Raw genomic sequence first — 22,182 nt, 5'->3', positions numbered from 1 at the left:
TTTCCTTCTCTCATCTTCTACTCACTTTGCCTCATTAACCCCTGGTAGTGGTGAATTATGATGGCAATGCTGAGGTAGTGAATGAGTGTCATGTAGTGTAGTCACACACTGTTGGAGCAGGCTAAAGTGCATTAACACTGAGATTATCAAGGACCAAACTGTTCTCACCAATGGAATTAGCCAACATTGGAGCCCACTGCAATTTATCCTATGCCTTAACCAAGATTTGCTTTGATTTGATTTAGTGCTGCACTGGCAAAATTACTGGGTAATAGTTGGCGCTAGGATTAAGAGGAGATATTTGATAAGATTTTGTGAAGTAGACAATCAGCTTGAAGTGATTCACTGTGTCCCTTAATGTCGCCAGTGCTTGTTAATGAGGTAGGAAATATGGATCATTATGCCAGATGAGGCTCTTGTAGGATAAATGTGTGCAGTTAGAGAGAGAGTGGTTTAATCATTATGTGTGGGTGAATTAGCATTAATGTATAGGTGTCAATGGCATTTTTTCCAAAGGAAAAAGACTGCTCATTATTATCTTTCTTTACAATGCAAGTACCTCAACTAGTTTTCTGCAAGGTTTTGAAATTATCTGAAAGGTTATCCACATAGTTTTAATATGCAAACCACATGTATGCATGTATGTACATTTTAATGTCTACACTTGCACATCTGTGTGTGTATGTGGACCCTCTTTAATGAGAGAAAAAGGCTTTCAGAAATATCACTACATCACATCACTTCTCTCTCTCAAATACACACACAACGCTCAACCATTATCAGGGAGAGGGATCTTTGATCACAGACGGAGACAGAAAGACACGGCGGAAAGAGAATATGTGAGCAGCAGATGAAACAGAAAATGAGACAGAACAAAAGCAGAGAGGCAACATGAAGGCGCAATGGATGATTCTTTTTACTAATTCATAACGGGTTATAGTGGCTAGTTTAGTTAGAATGACAGTTAGGGATGCCTTTTAGACATTGTTTAACCTTATAATATCTAACGATCTATATGGGTTTTCACACTAACAAGTTGGCAGTACCTTGAGCCTGAAGTTACAAGTCCATCTTATATGTGTGAAATCCTGCAATGACATCCACCTGAAATGAAGTGCGCCTTTGTGCATAAATGCATGTGTGAGTGCGTCTATGGGGATATGTCATGTGCTTTGTTAGATTGAGTGTTGCTGCACAAGAGGACATGCCAACAGATGGGAGAAAGACTCGGGCTGGCAAGGACGAGAGATAATTGATATCCACATGCTTCAGTAGGACGCATGCATGCACACGCATACGGAGTTGTTCTCATTGTGAAAAATGTCAAATATGCAGTGTTTCCCCACACAGATACACACATGGTCACCTTGAGTCCAGCTGTAGTCCAGCCCTGAGCACTGGGTGGGACAACCCCAGCAGCAGTATCAGACAAGGCTCTCTGAAAAGCTTGTGATGATAACTGGCCAGATAGCCCAGTCAATTAATTTCATGCTAGGTTGCACGCTAAGAGCGTGAGTTGAGAAAAACACATTGCATATACTTGGCTTGTCACACTGATATTATAGATTAACTCTGCTGTATGTAATCAGAAAAAGATGAGCTGTCAGGACAGAGAGGAAACAACTGCAGAAAATAGTATATTTTGCCATTAATTAGGGAACATCCTGCTAATACTGGATGAATGATGGTGCTCTGGGAAAGATCTAAATTAAGTGGAAATGATCTGTTTTAAGAACTCAGTCTTAACTTCTTTTCCCTGTACCAAATCTGACCCCTTTCATCATCCTCTACATCTCCATTTACCCCAATCTCTTTCTCAGTCACGTTCTCTTGCTCTCACTGTGTGTTTGCGTGTGTCTGTGGCTGCATGAAGTTGTGTGAACTAATGACCGAGGGTTACCAAATGTACGCACAAAGCCAGCCTCTGTGCTGCTGCCCGGGCCAAACAACTCGTGGCCCAGCTGACGATGAATGATCACACACACACACACACACACACACACACACACACACACACACACACACACACACACACACACACACACACACACACACACACACACACACACACACACACACACACACACACACACACACACACACACACTTTATGAATATGATTTTATTAGTTAGTAGCTTCTTGAGCACAACATAGATGCAGAGCATGAGAGAAAGTTCACACACAATCTTTCTTCATCTTTCCATAGTAACTGCGATCACTGGTCAAACCAGGTTTGTTTAGGCTGGGAGGTGGAATGCAAACCAAACATACAAACACACCCACATAGCCACACATGGGAGCTTGACAGGGCAGCATTATGCATCATTAGAATCACAATCATCTGCCAGTTAGGCTGAGACACAGTCTCCTGATGGTGAGATTAGGAGTCCCGGAGAAATACATCAATAAGTCCATGCAGCACTATACACATTAAACGACTGAATGTCAATTCTTGTTAAACATTAGAAAGACTTGTGGCCACTATAATTTTTTACTATAAAACAACATTCATCCATCCATCTTCTACCGCTCTTCCGTTCGCAGGGCTGCTGGAGCCAATCCCAGCCAACGTTCCGGGCAAGGGGTGGGGCACACCCTGGACAGGTTGCCAGTCCATCACAGGACTAACACACAAAGACGAACGACCTCACGCTCGCATTCATGGGAGGAAACCCACGCAGACACAGGAGAACATGCAAACTCTGCACAGAAAGGACCCAGGCTGAGAACCAAACCCACAACCTTCTTATTGTGGGGCGACAGCACTAACCACTACACCATCATATAAATGAATTTCCCCTTTAAAATCAACTGTTCAGACCATTAATATTTTTCTTTAAGCTGATCAATGGGTTTATGCAATGGCAATAGATTTTAGTACGGGTTAATTGCTGGTTTGGTGGACTTATTTTTAAGCAGAGCTGTTTCAAGGTAGCTGAATGGCTTCACTCAAAGAAGGGAAAATAATTCCTGTTCAACAGCAATCTCTTTATCTGATCCCCAGGCCAAGTTGGACTCTTTGGATAATTTCAATTGTCTTAAATTACGATGATTAGCTTTCTACAAATCTGACCAAGAATTCTAGCTCACACTTGAGTGCATCTATTTATTAAAAAAAAAAAAAAATTATGTTGGATATTGTGTGAAGCTTTTTGGATCCCATCTGGGACTTGAGCTTTAGCTTTCTTCTTCACTCTCATTTTCTACGATGAGAAGTGACTGTGGTTCATGCTTTTACTCAAGGACACCAAGTGAGGATATTTACAATAAGCATCAGGCACTTTGCTGCCCTTGACATGACGAATGCCCTCTCCAAGGACATTTAAGCAGCAACCATGAATTTTGTAAAGATCTATTATATCTGCCCACACACTGTTGTCAGAAGTTTGTTTCATTGATGAGGTGAATGGACACTGGGCAGCACATCCACACCCACCTGAGCCTGGCATGGCCACAATGGGCACACAATGGGAACTGGGGGCTCCTACCACCTGGCACACTGGCCACATATGCAGAGCAGATGGCCTGAATCGGCCCCCAATGGAGGCTGCAGCTGAGATAGCCTTGCGCACGTGTGTAAATGTGTGTGCAGTGTCAAAAACAAGCACTTACAATAGGTATTGAATTATCGTCTTGGATGCTCTCTTTTGTCTGATGTCCTCAGACCACCTATTGAGATTGTGAATGTCCGTGTAAGCGTGTGTGCGTGTCATGGTGAGTGCACTTCCATTGTCAGTGCTCAACAGTGCCTTGAAGTGCAGAAGTGGCCAAGAGAACCAGCCAAATCACTTGAATGTCCATCTGCTGACTGCTTCACTACCCACATAGACATAGTGTTCTTATGGGTTTTCTTTAGATAGGAAGATATGAAATGGATAAGGGGAGTGACATGGTACGCTATACAAAACTGGCGTGTGGATGGCTGAACAGAGACATACGGTGACAAAGGATGAGTTGAGCAAGCAGCCATAGATGATGAAACTGTCAAAGGGAATAGACACTTTTAAGCCTAAATATTAAGTGCAGCGGATGTCTGGTCGATGGCGGTGTCCTTGACCGCCAACGGTATCCAGATGACCGCTGGAATTAGTTAATCACACCGGTGGATGTCACCTCTCTTCATCACTTCCTTCTCTCCTCTACCTCATCTTGCTTTTCTCTCTATCTGCTTCATCTTTCCATCTATCTTCCTTCCTCCCCCAGTATCTCTCCCCTATCTACGTCCCATCAAACCAGGACTCATTAGTAAAAGCTTCTCCTGCGTGTGTGGCCAGCTGAGCAGGGACTTCATTAGTGCATTAAACGCATTGTTTATGCTATCTTGTTGCTCTGGACAGCCTTGAGTAATATAGTTGGTTAAAAATAGACTATGGGTGTTGATAATACATAAAATATCAAAGCACATCATGTCTGGCCACATATCAGATAAAAAATAAATATCTCAGGTAAGATGATGTTGCTTTAAGCTGAAACAACTTCCAGTACTGTAACTGTAAGAAGTGATCCCTGTGGCACTTATTGTGGTCATAATTTGTCTTTTTTTCCCTCTTCAAATACAACAGAAATCCACACTGCAAAACTGCCCCCTTGAAGCACATTCATCCATCCTACCAATATTCTCCCAGTTTCTCCCCCTCTCTCCCTTCCACACCCTCAGGCATGACTATACAAACAACGTTCAACACTAGTGCTCTCCAGAGGAAAGTGTAAAGAAGGGAGCATGCCACGTCATTACATCACGATCGTGCCAACACTCCCACCGAGCTGTCAAAACTAAAAGCATACCCCTGACGACTATTCAATCATTAACTTAACTTATACTATGACAAACTCACATAAATGACATATCAGGGCAATGACCCACCAAAACGACAGGGCAGCCGAATCACAGAGGAGGAATCTGTTATCACGTTTCTGATTCATTTGCTTGTTTCCATTTTTTTTACTCAGCTCTCTCCTCATCACTTTGCTTTTTTCTCTTTCTCTCTTAGAGTCAACATATTCATTGAGTTTTTCTTAATGGCAGGACGCACTGGGAATACGTGTGCCAGATTTGAGATATTGTTCCTTCTATGCAAATTTAACATTTTCCAGCATTGAATATTTGTTGTTATGGGGTTTTCTGAAACACTCAGCACTCAGCAGCCAAAAGACCTGCAGGCTCTTTGGCTCTGTTGTCACACACACACAGACGCAGACACAGACACACACGAAAGCAGGATACCAGCACAAACTAGTGTAGCATTTCTTTGGTTGAGGTATGTGTGTGAACAGCATCACCTGGGAGAGAATAAAACGGCACAGGAGAAAATGCATGTGAGAATAGCTCAATAAATAAAGGAACTGTTGCCAAGCTAAGTGAAGGGGTGTCACTTTGACAAATGCATAGTGCTGAATCTTAGTCAATACTGAATTGTCTGTTGTTCTCTCATAAACTCATGTACACAAGTGCGCACAAATCCATGCCATCACAAGCACACACATTATTATGCGTACTGTGAGTGACAAACACTGCGTGCATGCACAAACATGCATTAAAAGCACATAAACACACAGACTGATTATACATTCATAATATTGAATGGATGACAGGACTTGAGCAGTGCGGAGGGAAACGGTGTGAATTCTAATGAGTTACTATTTATCCTGAATGTGGTCTTCCACAGACTAGGTAGAATGGAGACACATACACGTGCACGCACACAGGCACGCACATGCACAGGTGTGAAACATGGTAACCAAGATACTGGATGAACAGATGTATGCTTTTTAAGATATGTCATAATTACAACCCTGACATATAATAGCAGAGGCAAATGTTATGTAGATCTCAGCTGCATCAACGACTGAGAAACATTGGTCTGTTTCATGAATGCACAACATGTCAACGTGGCTTCAAGAAGTTTTCAGATTTTACACAGCCAATATCCTGCACTAAGTACTTACAATAAAACCTAAATTGCTTTATGAGAGAAAACTTTCATCGAATTAAACTCAAAATCAGACACCAACCATCTGTCATCACTTTATCTTTCTCTCTGCACCACGTCTCCATCTGAATTAGTCAGTTGCTGCACAGCTGACCAGAACAGAAAAGCCATTCACCAGTCATAGCTGTTTGATTGATTGAAGGCGAGCTTTTAAAATTAGACACAAGGCTGTGCATGGTGTTGGGACACTGCAGTAACATTTAATGTCTGACGTGACTAACATGACAATCAATGAGGGCACATACAGAGCTTTAAACTACCTGATAAACCAGCAGTCTTTAAAAATCCACTTGAACATCCTGCTGGAGATTGCCACTCAGGAAAAATTGTCATGACTTTATTTAATCTCCAGAAAAGGTGTCGTGGAAGTTTTTGGCATAACTGTAAGATTATAAAGCTGCAGGCTCCCTATAAAGTCATGACAGTAAGAACAATCATCGGTTGAAATGCTCCTTATAGTCTAAAGGAGACAGAACTCACAAGAAGAGTTTTTTTTAATCCTATGACCTCGAACCTACAAGTACCAAAGTGGAGGGCTCCAAATCAACAGAAAAAACAAAACAAACCAAAAAAAAAAAAAAAAATTGACTCAATTGACTGAAAAAGAAAATATGCACAAAAACATTTTCCTACCTTCTTCAGCTTGCCATTGCGTGTGCCAACAAAAGCCACAGTGTTGCCACGGTAGTCGTATGCCGCCACCGAGGTCATCCCATCGTCTTTGTCAATGAACAGCGGGGTCCCCTCGATGGTGCTGGTACCACCCAGCGGCTGGTTGAAGTCCTGGCCACAGAAGTTATCATCTATCTGCAGTGGCTGGAGAAAGGCAGAAACAACAATGATCAGATTCCACTCATTAATTAATTATTTAATAACAAACTCAAAATGTATGCTTTGACAGATGCTTTTTAACTGATGGGTTAAAGTGTTTTTCTCCAGAAGAGGAGTCTTTGGAGTCTTTTGAAAGGTATACAAGTTTTGTTTCAACATGCGACAGTTAATATTTTAACTTGGGGAATTTATATAGTATAAATCTTGTATTTTGTAGCCCTCAAAAGTAATCCCCTAAAAAGAAATCTTAGAAGCAGCAACAGAGCTGACAAAAAGTCACTTGCCACTTGTTTTCATATCCTAGTGGGAGTGTATTGAAGACTTGAGGTGCATCATCTGACTTCAATGGTTTACTTGATTATCCAACTTGTTAAGAATGCTATTCAAACATAGGCCATTCACAAATACAGCCTTTATTCTCCCAAACAGAGTCCCACCATGCAAAACTCACAGCATATTGTTAAGCATTCAGTCATGGTGCAACATGGCGCTAATGATGGTGACCATGTGACAATATCTGATGCATTCCAGTGTCACGAGGGGCTTATTGCCTCAGGCAATCCACTGACCCACATGATGCCTTAACCAGTCACCACAGACATGCCTTTTTAAGTCACACAAACCTTAAATATGACTGAGAAATTATGATGGTATTACCACCATTTTCCAACATTTTTCTTTTTTTGTAGAGTAAATAATTTATCAATCAATCACAAATAATGATAAACTTTTAGTTAATGTAAGTGGCAGCCAGCAGCTTGATGAGTGCGTGGTTAATCAAAAATTTTACATTTGCATGCTGCCTTGGCTATACTGATTTTGAAAGAGAATAAATGAGTGGGATGTACGTGTGTGTGTTTGTGGATCAGGTTTGAGGTTGCAGACTGACTGCTAAGGTGTGGAACTGAATGGCCATCAGTGTGTGCTATTCATAGTCAAAAGACGTGTGAGTTTGTGGACACAGACACACAAACAGAATTGGGGAGTGTGTAAATGGCGGTGTAATCCACAGTCTTATCACTACATCATCTGATTGATCCACACAGGAGAAAAGATAACATCCCCTCTTTCGCGCTCTCTCCTTCCTGATCTGCCTAAATTGCCTGCAGCTCAGAACACGTCAATAGCCCGTTATTTTGGCCTCTTCTACTTTCTCACTCTTTTTCTACAATTCCCTCCAGCTGCTACAGTAACTGAGCAAACATCAATATCCCCTCCCTGTCTCTTTCTACCTGTATCTATCCATCCCTCCACGCTGAATCACTCCACATCACCCTCTTCATCCATCCTTCCTCTGCAACTCTCCATCTGTCGCCATCTCTCTCCCTCATGTCCCCAACACACATTTTTGGACTTACATGATGCTCTACAGTGTGTAGCGGGGCTGTGTATGTGTGTGTAACTGTGTGTGCAAGGAGGGTTTTAGGTCTATCAGCTGGACCTAAGAGAAGCTTCTTCCTGCATGCCCGCTCTGCATAGTGATGCCACATGGTAAAAGATAATAAGTGTTTTAATCTGTATTGGTGTGTATGTTCATGTGTGTGTTTAGGAAAGTGAGAGACAGGAACACACACAGACATTACCTTGAACAACTTTCTTTTGTTACCACTAATGGCTGGGGGGCAATTTCTTCTCTCGGAGCAAAAGACGACTGACAAACACACACACACAAAACCACACATGTACAGACTTGTAACAAGTGTGTGCGCACACATACACATTCAGTCAAAGCTTCCAGTTTTTGTTTATACACACAGATAGAGCTACAAGGAACAGAACAATTCCTATTCCCATCTTAATATGACAAACAACTAGAGGCAACAGTTTTAAACCATATAGTGATTGGAAAGAAATCCATCAATCTGGATTAGCACTGGCCCTTCACCAACACACGCACAAATGCGCGCACACACACTAACACTCAAACAATCCCATGATGTCAGAGCCTGAGGGACACAAACTAAAAGGGTTAATCCATCTTCTATGGAAGAGACTAAATGTTGAAATTGCTGCATACAGTAGCCCCTAGAGTCCATAAGGGTTAACGCACAATACTAGCAATACACACACTAACAAACACACAATTGCCTATATAGGTCTCTCTGGGCCACTGAAGGGTAAAGGTGCTATAGCATTTCTGCAGGTCTGGAGGGTTTAAACAGCATAGATCAGCATGAAATAAAGGAGTTTCCCTTGAGGTTGGAACGGAGGCTACACTCTGATGTGGGTTCTGCAATTTAAGACATTAAAAGATTCCCATGATAATTACAGACGATATTCAGTATGGAAAGAATATCCCCTTCTGTGGTCTCTGCAGGGTTATTGGCTGGAGACAGTATTTAACGTTCTACAGTGTTTTCAAAGAGCCGGAAATCATCCAGGCATGAAAGAGTTAAGCCAACAACCTTCAGTAGACTTTGGCAGCAGGGTTTCACAAATGCAGAAGAGGTTTCTTGTGTTGATTTTCACCGGACACATGTGGCGCAAACTGAATGAATCTGTGGATTTGCAGTTCACAGGCACAAGACAACTCCTCCCAAAAAGGTGTGTCTGTGCCTGTCTTGGTTTTAGGGTAGTAAGGTAGAAAACTCTAACAAGGGCTAAGGATTTTTTTTTTTTTCCCCTACACGGAAGATCTGATCCATCATTCAGATAAAAAAAAAAAAAAGGCACAGTTGGATTATGTATGTGTATTTACTGCATGTGGAAATTACAACTGCTCATTGTTTCATGATTGGTTTATCTACTAATATTACTTTCTTATTTATCCCTCACACCTGCAGCATCATAAAATAGCAAAAGATGCCGATGCCAAATCCGCATCTGCAAAGTTTTATTGGATACCTATATTGAAAACCACTGAATCTTTAATAGCAGTTTTCAAGGGGTTAATACACACACTGAGGATGAACCGCACATTGCACATACAAGCTGTCAGCTGATATTCAAGGTCACAGAGAAATATGTGACCCAGATAGTGCTGATACATTATATAAGGATTGCACACAAAGATGCATGCACATGGCACACACTCGTGCACAAACCCTGCAGAGTGGTCTCTTGAACCAGCTAAAGGCCATGTGTGTCACTGGAAAACAGCCACAGCTGTTCCCATGGGCGGAGTGGCTTCAGCCACTTCACACTTCAAAATAATGAAAAATAGCCATTCATTGGGCACTAAACATACATGTGCACACAACTCAACCCACAATAACACTGATTGATTGCAGATGTGTGCTGACTGGCCTGCTCCAAGGGAAATGTTGGAATAATCATTCCCCTATGCCATTTCTTTGACACATTATGTCAGTAAAATAAGTGTAAGCACACATTACACAGACCTCCAGTAGAGCTTGTCAACAATCGCCTCCATTTTGTTTAACAGCAGTGTGCAATATAGGCTTATGTATGGAAACATGCAGGGTGTTTTTGATTTAATACATTGTTTATTATGGTTTTTATGGTAAAAGGGAAACATGTATGGCAAACACAAAAAAGTCAATCATTCAGCAAGATGCAAATGTTCCTGCAAGGACATGTACAGGAAAAAACAAACTGTTGTTATGGGAGAACAGGAAAAGAGTGGTGCAGCCAGAAGAGGTAGGGTCGGAAGTGGCTGGTATTTATACTGACAGCATAGTTTCAATACAAGCCTGCAATTCAGTGAGTTTGAGTGTGTTTGTACATGCATAACAGTAAAAATAATAATAATAATAATAATAAAAATTCTCTCCTCATTTAGCCAACAGATAAAAATTAAATTAGCAGGAACACACATTTCCTAGTGCTTAAACCACAACGTGTGATGTGCTTCAATGCAGACGATTCTGGCTTGTTTTTATGAGGTTCATGTGATGTGAAAGAAAGTGGACAATGGGAAAGAGAACCAAAAACATAAGACATCAACCATAGGACATAATCCTCTGCAGCCTTCCTCCTTGTTTTCCATCAGATATTACATTTTTCACAGTACTCAAACACGTGCACAAACACACACTAAGATTATGTTGGCAAATGCAGGTGCCTTGTCACTGCATGTGTGTGAGAGAGAGTGTGCCCTGTTCCAAACAGAGCTAGGGATTCTGGGAGAGGGCAGCTCATAAATTACCCAGAAATCACAGTGTGGGCCTTAAACTCATGCAGACATTGCTGGAGTTCTTCAAGATGAATAAATACAAGCAGAGTTTATGTGTGTGTGTGTGTGTGTGTGTGTGTGTGTGTGTGTGTGTGTGTGTGTGTGTGTGTGTGCGCACTCTCAGGCCTGCACATGCATCCTTGTGCTGATTTAGAAAGAGCAAGCTCGAGCAAGCTAGTATGTGATGGTTTCCATTTTTGACCCCATTTTTGACCCCATACAGACCCCAAAAGTCTGTATGAGAATCAGCCTGATCAAAGTCAGTCATCCTCACTGTCCTGAGTCCTTCTCAGTCCTTCTCTGATATAGAGCACACACACAGCCCTCTGACTTCATACAGACCAAAGTGAATTACTGATGTCTAAATCCCAGTTGTGAAAGCTGAGAATTTAGTGTAGCACTGATAACAAGGTCTCACAACCATTGGAAACCGACAACTAACACGCGATTCCATATTTTGTTGTAATTTTGCTTTGCATTGATTCATTCGGCACAAAGCTGTGTTGTTTGTTTTTAATTTATCAGAGGGCAGTGAGTCTTATATTTGTCTTATCAATTTACGGATTAATTCCTTACATCAAATTTAAGTCATTGTTCTACGCCAACCAGCACCTTAATTGCTGAAGTTGAAGTCACAGTATGAAAACACAAAGCCATACATAGCCCAACTCATACATTTCTTAAACAACATCTTCATTCAGCTCAACAAGATGTAAACATCCCACTAGTTTCCTCACTGACCTCAACTGTGACGAAAAGCATGATTCATTAACATCTTGTGTCATTCTCATTCTGGCACACTTGTGTCATTCTCTGTGTGAAAAAAGGAAGGAGATTATTGTTGTCCAAATTATTTTATAGAATAGGTTATTTGATCCTCACTGATCAATAATTTACAAAGAGAGATGACTGGAACAATTCCATATTCATGGGTTGTAGAGTAGTAATTTCTATGTTTACGTCACTCGAGTCAGACAGTGAAACCTCAAGGAGTTGGCATCTTTTCAGAGAGCTGCTTCCAAAACCCATCACCACATGTTTAGAGTGCTATTTGGCTGAATGGGAGAGACAAAGGAGTGATACACAGCATACGGAGGATAGAGGAGGAAAATGCAATCATTATTACACAAAAAGAGAGTTGTTATGATTTTTGTGTGGTTGCATGAAGGTGAAGAACCACATGTATGATTGGTAAAGGTTTCTGAACAGTGGTACCGCTCATAACTGTAAAGCAGGAGGCATGTGTGATTTAAAGGAAACTATAAGCAAACAAAACCACAGTCTATTAGCATGAGCAACACAAGCACAGCCCCTGCCCCACATTTTCTGATTGCTGCTGATAATGATGTATGCAGCACACCACCCACACAGACTACGGATCAATACATAATTACACTGACAATTAGTATCATTAGAGTGGTGCTAGAGATGGGGATTTGTTGAGCTAAACACTCCTCAGAGAGAGAGAGAGAGAGAGAGAGAGAGAGAGAGAATGATAGAGAAAGGTCAGAAAAAAGAGGGAGAATTAAGCAGCTCAAACGCAGTCTGCATGGGGTCTTTTCCAAAAGGTTCTCTATTGTTCCTTAATAATGGGATGAGAGCTACTCTTGAGCTCAGAGCGGGTGTGATATTGTATGCGCACACACCAAAGCCCTCTCTCCCTCAAGCACACATACACACACTCAAACACTATCCCATATGAGAACGATCACCTCCTAATTTCAAATCAAATATCAGCCCAAATGCAACTCATTAGTACCAATAATGTTTAAGACAAGCTGCCCAATCCGTGTCTCCTAGCTCAACTCATTTAAACTGTCAATTAACTCCACTCATCTACTCTGGCTCAATTAATCAGGTCTAATTACTTAAACGCATTTGCCAGCATATCCTTTGATTAGGGCCACAGAAATAGGACTCAGTTTTACAAAGACCACAAGTGACATTATGTTCATTAAGTGATATTTATAAAAGTTTCAATAAGGTTAGGAACTGGCCTTGAAGTCAATTCCACTTTGTATTTTCGATAACAATGCAATGAAAATCTAACTCATGTTGGCTCATGAAATGCAGAGTATTTGTTGCAACATGTCTGCCAGGCATTTCACAGTCACTTTTTTTTTTTTTTTTGGAAAATTATTATTACATTTGTCTCGCCAAGTCTAATTTCTTGCCAAATAAATATTACAGCTTAAGAAAGCTTAGAATAAAACCATAAATTAATTCTAAGTAGGAACACAGGATCTTCAGTGACACAGTAATAGTGTTTTCTTATCAGCCATATGTAAATGGTTCAGTTGTATTAGCATCTGCCGGGCGGATGTAACCAGTCTACAGTGTGCAGCTCACCATAGGTTACTTCTTAGCGTGTAACTGTGTTTCTCTCAGCAGCTATCCTCACCAGACCAAACACACACACACACATTTGCACACGATTGCTGATAACCTGTGCGTGCTCTCAGGAATAAGCTTTTGATATGAACAAAAAAAAAAAGAAAAACAACAAAAAATGCAAAACCTTCATCCACAATGACAATAAATCAAGGCAATCAGTTGGATATCCAGAGGGAGCTGCATCTTCCACATTAAATTTGTCCAAAAATACCACAGCTATGAGCACTGTTAACTAAGGAGCTAGTTTAAAATATATATTAAAATCCTCAAAATAACCATGATAGACGAGTGATTATTTTAATATTGATTTCAGGTTTAGCATCAACTCTCACCTTTCACACCAGTGGCCACACAACAGCTGCTTTATGCATGAAAAGATGACCGACTCTTTTTGCTATGATTGATTTGCTGATTGATTGATGAATTAGTTTGCGACAAAGTTCAAAATCTTCCCATCCATCTGGTGATTGTGTGAAAACAACTTGACATTTTGAATGGTACTTAGGTCAAATATGAGCCTCAGTATCAATGAGGACAAGGAATGGCCTCACTAAGTCCTCTTTTATCCCTTTCTTTCTTGCATTCTTCCAGCACCGGTTTAGTCTTTGAATGCTTAGAAATGTTTGTGCGGGAACTAAAATAAACTCATACTCTTCTTAGAAATGATTCAACTGGTTTTAATTGTGTTTATTGCTTTTCATTAAGAAAATACAGTCAGTCTGCTTCACATTTTTCTTTCTTCTGAAAGCTTCTGTGAGCTCACCACTGTCTTGGTGAGAACCTCGGAGATGACTTTCTCAGACCATATAAATACAAACCAGAAAGGTCACTGGTTTGGTATCTTGTTTGCTGTGGAGATAACTACTGGAAATTGCTCTTTATTGTGATTAATTTGGTGAATTAAAAAAAGTTTTCACTGCAAAGTGACCCTGAGCAGCAGTGTCCCTCCCTGACCTGGAGAACACTAATTTAAATTCAGTGATATTTCATAAAGACACCCCAAAGGAGCTATGTGGTGTCCCTGAGTCCTCATTACAGCACCTACTCTGAGCTACGCATGCACACACGCACAGACTTGACATGACAGAGAGCCTCGCTGCAGAGGAGGACAGTGTGCTGACCAGGTGACGGACGCCGATATTATTTGTACAGCAGCCAACGTTCAATCACACTCCCCTCTCTTCCCTCTATCTCCCTCTCTTCTTTCTATCACCGGCCCTTTTCTCCTGCTGTTCTTGGCAGTGGCAGCAAAAAGATTTCGGGGGCTATCACTCTTTCCCTCTCCCTCCCGTCCTCTCTACCGGTGAATCACTGGTTCTCTGAACACACCCCAGCTGTTGGGGGGGGATAAAAAAATAAATAAATAAAAAATACTTGCAGTTCTCTCTGGATGTTTTTCCTATTTTCTTTCGTCTTCCCCACATACAGAGTCTCTGATCGAAACTCAAACTGCCATTGAAAGCAACACAAACACTGAAGTTGCTTCCAAATCACAGTTAGGCAGCCGTGACTGCACCACACAACATGGCTCCATATCAAACTGCTCATTATTGACATTTTTGAACATTTTCATGATGCTATCAGTGAAAGGACACATTTCTTGTCTTCCTCTAGCCTAAAACCACACAAATGCCTACAGTATGGAAATTACGACAGCAACCAGTGCAGGCACATTTGAGAGGACTGAATACACGTTCTTGGCTTTATCTCCTGCAGATAAGTGTTAAAAATCACGTTTTGTTTTGTGTGGGGTTTTTTTTGGTTTTTTTTAGAAAACCTTTCTCTTACACTCTAAAAAATGTCTACAAACCTGCCAATTTTCCAGAATGTCTTATATTTCTTTTTGTCAGTCCCCCCTCCCTTTTCCCTTGGCTTATTCTGTTATCTTCACACTCACTGTCTCTCTCATCTCTTGAACACCCTCCTTCAAATTCCCTGCTCTCTTCTGTGTGTTGCTTTGGCATCCAACTTATTCTCTCCCGCTTGGACTCCCTCTTGTTCTCTCATTTCTACACCCACCCACCCCCTCGATCTGGTCATTATTCCTGCAACGTTTTTTATCCTTTCTTGAGCTCACCTACATGCCTCTCTTGCCCCCATCTCCTCACAACACCTTTAAACCTTATTTATTTGTTGCATTCATCTCCCTCTCACGTCACACTAACATTGCATTTCTCTCTCTCTCTCTCTCGCTCTCTCCTTCCCTCTCTCCCTCTTTTTCTCTCACTCCCTCTCTGAGTGGAAATGGTTTGTATTGATCCACTCTCAAACCGGGGAGAAGGTCAGGGGTTCACTAATAAAGCTCAGGGACAAAGCAGAGACACACAAACAAGCCGCACATACACAGCAGACAAATATAGCCAGGTACCAGGACTGAAGTGATGAATGGTGTGTGTGTGCTTCATCTTACCTTCTACACATGCATACACAATTTTTGACACAGCTGCTTGTAGTGCGCCCAAACATTTGTGTTTATAGGAAAATAGCCACCATGTCACTGTGACCATAAATATCCTAATGATGGCCAGAGGCTAGAAATTGTATTGAGAGATAATTATGAACTCCATACAGGGAGTTGACAGGGTGCCTGGTCATCCATCACTGCTGTGTGGCTACCAGCTGCCCAGGCTTCCCACCCTACCTCGTGTCACGCACTCCCACTCCACTCAATGACAGGGTCAACCTAAACGTATTCACCATGCACTCCCTGGACCACAGTGCCTTTTTCCCACCCTGTTCAGTCAAATGTGGTTGAGGCAAGCATTTATGAGTTCACAGCCTAGAGGTTAGAGATGAGCATTTGAATTCTAGCAGTGGCTGGGGAAACTCTGGGTGGAGCTCAGTTCCAAACACCTGAAGCTTAAAGGTTGATGAGCTGTGGAGAGGGAGATTGGCTATTCATATGCCTGGATAAGTTAGACGAATGGAGGCAGGGAAATAACTTAGTTAGTTATACAAGCTCCTCCTTACTTAGAGGCCAGCTGTGAGGTGGAGGCCTGTTAAACCCAGAAACCCAGAATGATGTAGTCACTTTTACACACACAATTCTCTGATCTTGTTCATATTCTTAATACAGATAATGTGCATATTAACGTAAGATTAAAAATCAAAATTTGATTTTATAGCTTCTTTTTTATCAATGTTTGATTAAACTAACAATAATTTGTGACTTCTTTATACCTCCATCATTTGCACTAACAAATGATGGTGAGATAATATCCATGTAGATAACCCACATGTACTGCCAGTTTATGCTGCTGTGGACTGTAGACTGTTATGGTTGAGACTATATATGGCAGGTTACGATGACAGCAATAATCTTTCCGTTTTGATTACTGCTGTATAGGTCACAGTATATCAGCAAAATGTAAAGTTATCGACCAGGTGTGTGCACTTGCACAGACAGTATTTATCTACCCAGTACAGTAAGTTATTCAATGATGTTGCACCGCAAATAAATGCAGCCCAATTTTTTGTTATACTAACTTGTGTTGCACTATGCACTAAAAGCGCCTGTTGCACAAGGGCAAAGGTCTAATTGAAATAAATGAGAAGGCTCTTTTTTTTCTTGCCTCAGAGCTGTTGTCAGTGTGATGGGCCCTACAAAAAAAACAGGCACAGAAAAGAATGAAACCACGCACAAAAGAGGCTAAAGCTACACAAAGTGGCAAAAATGAAGAAGGTAGGGAGGTGAGAGAGGACTTGGCTGATTGGGTGACACTGGGTGATTCACATCACTTACACAACTGCACAAAACACACCTGTGCACTCAAGCTAATGAAGACCTACGCAGAGAAAGACTGCTGTTTTTACAAAGTATTTCACTCCATTAGACACAACCTAAGGTGAATGCTTGCTCTCTGTCTGTGGTTTGTGTGTGTGTGTGTGTGTGTGTGTGTGGGTATGTTCCAAAGACACCTGCCGTAAAAATGGTGTGCGCTGACATTTAAAGAAAAAGCTTTAAAACCAGTCTTTTAATTAAGCTATCTTAAGAGAGAGCAAGATCCGGGGGAAGGATGAGTGATTTTAAAGAGCACACAGGATGGAAGATGGGGTCTGTGAGACAGGTGGCCAACTAAGAGTGAGGCACACTAAACACTAATGGAATAAAACTATCGTTAGACAGGTTTTAAGCTAATGCAGCCTGAAGATAGAGGGTGCACAGAAAGAGGCCAGAGAAAATAAAGGAAGTGAACAGTTGGTCGAGTTGTCTCTATTGTGAACTTATCTATGTTCTGTTGAGAGGTGCCTCTGGTGTGAGTGTATGTACATCTGTGTGAGGGCTGTCCTCTTAGCACATGCAAGGCCATGGAAAAGCTAGTCAAAAGCTCATGCTATCCCCCAGGAGTGGAACGACTCATGTTGTGTGTATGCAAGCCAGAGAACACAACTCCTGAGTGCCACTTCACAAATCCTGGGGACTGAGCTAATGATGTCCCCTGTCTGACTAAATCAAAGCACCATGTGGCTGTGGGGATGGCGAAAATGTGAAGGAAAGAAATGTGAAAAGACAGCAGGAGAATGACATTAGAGCTTTTCATATTTAATATCCGAATCACTGTGGGCCTGTAGCAGCAGTCCTTCTGAGTGAATTTAGCGTGAGTAGGGCCAGTGTTCAATTAGCAGGCGCAAAGAAAAAAGGCTAAGAGGAGGTAGCAGATAGGACAAATGTATTGACATCAAGATTGGTCTTTAAATTAAATTTGTCTATACCCATATATGCAAGCAAGGGAGTGGTGCATGTTTACAAAAATAACTTTTCCATTGAAAGGGTTCCTACAGGGCCATCTAATATTAATTTGTTCTGGTCAAAGGGAACATAAAGAAAAGGCAGACAGGTGTGAGCTTACCGAGTTGATGCAAGCAAGCTCCTTGTTGAGCAGCCAGGGTAAGGAGAGTTTCCCGTCTCCTTTGTAGCAGGACTGGATCCTTTCTTTGATCTTTTCCTTTATCCTGCGCAGGGTGAACAGGCACAACGCTGACTCTTTGGGTGGTTTTGCCCGATTCTTCTGACCCTGGGAAAAGACTGTGAAGAGGATGTCTTCATTCTCAGAGATCCCCAGAGAGTTGGCCAGCTGCCGACCGGGCCTAGCCAAGAAGGCATCCTGCACCAGACGATACTCTACTCCATCTTTAGTGCAGCCAATGGGGAACTCAACATAAGAGTAAAACTTGGGGTCATCCACACAGAGGCGGACAATTTTTGAGGTGAAGAATTGCTCCCCACTTGCATCGGGGGAAGTCAGTTGCGTGTCCAACTGCATTGTTAAATAATAGACAAACTGCTCACTGCTGAAACTGTACACATAATAGATGTCAAAAGCAGGAAACTTGGACAGTGTATCAGAAGGAATCTTCAGCTGAGAGGAGACAAATTCGTCCTGATAGACAAAGCTGAACATGTCAGCGTTTTCTTCATTCTCCATCAGCTTGCGGCTGGACAGGGTCGGAAAATATTCGGATTTGCCATCGATGGGGGTTCCAATAAATAGCTTGCTAGTGGGACTGTGTGGGGAGCTTATGATCACCCCAGACATGGTGCCTGACTCTGCCACACTGGAGAGGTAGTGCTCCTTGCGGTGATGCGGCTCGCCAAGCTTAAAGAGGTCATCCAGTCGTAGAAACTGGCAGATGCCCTGTGAGGTGCTGCCACAGGCAATGAGGCGGTTCAGTGCGTAGTCTATGAGAAGAAGCTTATTCACATTAGGGGTCTGAGCCAAGTCATGAGGACAGGACTGGACACTGGGCGGAGGGTAGCACTTCTCATTGTCCACCACTGGCCCAGTCATGTGGCTGCGCAGCTTGGTCAGGTTGCTAGACAGTTTGAAAATCCAGTTGACAGCGCCCACGTAGACCTCTCCAGTTTTGTTGTGTATGGCCAGATGTGTGAGTCCCCATTCAGCATGGGTAAATCGTTTGAAGGGTGGGGGTTGGCCTCCAGAGAAGGATGAGCCTGTAATGAGTAAAAGCCCCAAGAGGAGAAACATATTTCCCAGGCCAGGGGAAGTTGATGACCGAGCTAAGGGACACATATTTGGGCTGTCCAAAGGCAGAGCTTGGGGGATGGGGAAGGAGAAAGAGAGGAGGCTGAGGAGGAGGAAGAGTACTGGGGCTCTGGTACAATTTTGGTACCCAAATCGGGATTTTCTTTCTTTTCCACTGACTGTCAAGGATTAAAGGAGGGCAGATTTAGGCAAAGAGAATGGTAAGGGGAGGGGAGACAAAACTGCTATTGATATGCTGTCCTGTTCTCAGAGTCTCAATCTGCCATCTGGAACATCATCCACAGAGGTGCGAGGTGAGAGCCCTGGAAAGCAAAAGGAAAAAAACATGGTGAGTATCAAAGTAATATTTTGTATTGATTATAGAGGAAGAGACCAAATGTTCACAAACTGCACAACCAAAATTAGAAAAATTCAAACTGACATTTGCTCCAGTTATAAATAAATGATAGCAAATCAAGTGTGGAAGGCAAATGTGTGTCAGCATTTAATTATGAGTGAAGATAGCAGGGGAGGCATGGGCATATTATTAAAGGCTCTGTACACACAATGCGAGTCATGCAGAAATGAATTATAGACTCACAACTGAACTCTTTAATATTTCATAACTTTTGTGTTACTGTGGCTTTAGAGGAGGCATGCGTTTTAAAAAGTGCCATTGGGCCTCGTTACACTGACAGCAAGCAATTTATAAGCAGGTATGCACGCAAGCTTTCCTGCAGCGGTTCTAACAGTATCACCACCCCATCCAGTAACCTTTTATTATAATCACACACTGCAGTCGTGGCACTCAGGTATGAAGCGCAGGGCTCTACCTTCACAGGCAGTATCCCAAACAAATTTCTTGAGCAGAAATATTGAAATTTTCTTCAGAGATGTCTTATTTTTAACCAATGTTACAAACAGTCTCTGGCTCTCACAGAGTCTTCTTATCGATCCGGCGAGAAAACTCAGCCAGAAAACCTGTTTGCCTCTTGTTGTCACCACACTAAGAACGCCCTTGTTTTTATGAATCCCACCACTGGACTGGCCCAGTGAGGGTTTTGGTTTAACTTTGATGAAAAAGTCAAAACTGCCTCAATGACTACCAAAACACAATGGAACATTATGTGGCGATATTCTGGCATATAAAAATGCATTCAGATGCAAGGTTGAATAATTTACAGCACATATAGGTCCGATGTATACTTCCTCTAGAGTTACGAAGCCAAAGGATAAGACAGTAGTGTTGCTAATATAACCTCGTGAGGAAAAAAATCCTTGCACATGGAATTATAAAATGATTGTTTTGGTTTCTAATAACCCTTCCAATTTTTTTTAAAGTGGACTCTTTGGACTCATTTGTGTCACAATGACCTATCCCAACATGTCCACACCAGTGTAGCCAGTTTTTTTTTTTTTTTTTTTATTCTTTACATAGTGCCATAGTTTTATTTTGAATGCACCCAACTGTCAATATTTCAGTGCATCAGGGCCCCATTTCCATCATTGTTATTTTCACAAATATACAAATGTATTTCTCTTAGCATAAGCTGTACCCTACGGCTTGTATGCCCCGAACTCGTAGGATGCAGCAAGCAGAGGGAAGGTGTGAGATAATTTATGGGATGGCAATTTTACAGATTAAGGACAGGAGGGATGGGGGGACGGGAAGACCAGCCATAAGAGAAAATATTTGCTGCTTTGGGCATTCTCCAATGAATAATGGTAATACAGTGATGAGGGGCACGGTTTGCTGGGCAGCTGCTGCTACTTGACAATGTTCCTCCACTGCTGGGACATTAGCTCTCCTGTAAATGCTGACTATGCAAAACAGGACACATATCTCCCAGAGACCCCACGCTTCAATTTCACCTTGACTATCAAAGTGTCTGCACAAAGGGTGTTTTATGACCAGATTGAATTGGAAAAGATGAGACAGTAGAGAAAGATGAGGAGGGTGGGAAGGTGGAGAAATGAGGTGAAGGGGGCAAAAACATGAAATAGAGAAAAATTAAAAACAAGGGAAGAGGGGAGGGGAGACATAGAGGGATGTATAAGTTTCTGCATCCTGCTGTCATTGTTGCAAGCCACTGAGGAGCAAGGCTATCTGTCTCTCAATTACCAAGTGTAAGGAGTCGGGGCCTGTAGTCAGTTTATCAACCTCTGAGATCGATGTGTGTGCACCAAAAAGTTTCTTTAGTTTTATGCAGCTTTCCTTGAAAAAGGCAGATGCCTGAGCAAATTCTAAAGGAATAAAATGCACCTTTGCAGTACTAAAAGAATTAAACGCCCAGTAAGAGGAGTCACTCAATTGTTCATTAATTTTACTTGCTGAAACTGCTGCTCACAGGTGACAAGAGAAATAGTAAGAACAATGTTCATGGAATAGTAAACAAGAGCTCAGCTGTGAGAAAGCTATCAGGGCGAGGTCATTCAGTTTACCAACCATGAAGGGCTGGGAGAAGAAATGCATAAAGGAAGGGGAAAAAAAAAACAAGGAGAGACAGAAGAACACAGCAGGTAAAAAATAAATATGAAATAGACTAAAAGATTGAGATGAAAGCTGGGCGACTAGCGAAGGCAGTTTTTCTGGTCCATTTTAATCAAAGTTCTAGCTCTTGAATCAAGCCTGGGGAGCCCCACAAATCAAGAAACCTCAGCACGGTTGCTGCAGACAGAAGGGCCTGAGCTCCAGTTATCAGATAAACCGCCACTATCTATTCTGAGATTAAAACGACTTGACGCGGATGGTAGCCTCTTCGACATAAGCAGCTGCAATAAAGTGACGAGCAAGCCTATAAAAAAAAAACTAATTTCTTGCTCAATGGTACAGTTGCGCCGCGCAAC

General features: G+C 41.9%; 1 protein-coding gene across 4 annotated transcripts in view; it reads right to left on the bottom strand.

The window, feature by feature from the left end:
• plxna1b (plexin A1b) overlaps window positions 1–22,182 on the bottom strand; it is a 169,585-nt gene that overhangs the window by 115,618 nt on the left and 31,785 nt on the right. For all 4 annotated transcript variants that reach the window (XM_029501143.1, XM_029501145.1, XM_029501144.1 and 1 more), the window contains exons 2-3: window positions 18,202–19,658; window positions 6,625–6,807 (exon numbers count right to left, since the gene is read on the bottom strand). In XM_029501143.1, coding sequence (XP_029357003.1) covers window positions 6,625–6,807; window positions 18,202–19,383 — 1,365 coding nt within the window. In that variant the 5' untranslated portion in view covers window positions 19,384–19,658. The remainder of the gene's footprint in view (window positions 1–6,624; window positions 6,808–18,201; window positions 19,659–22,182) is intronic.

The sequence above is a fragment of the Echeneis naucrates genome, chromosome 5 (genome assembly GCF_900963305.1).
Source record: "Echeneis naucrates chromosome 5, fEcheNa1.1, whole genome shotgun sequence".
Lineage (NCBI taxonomy): Eukaryota > Metazoa > Chordata > Actinopteri > Carangiformes > Echeneidae > Echeneis > Echeneis naucrates.
Note: the sequence above shows the minus strand (reverse complement) of the source record. Positions and strands in the feature narration are given on the sequence as shown.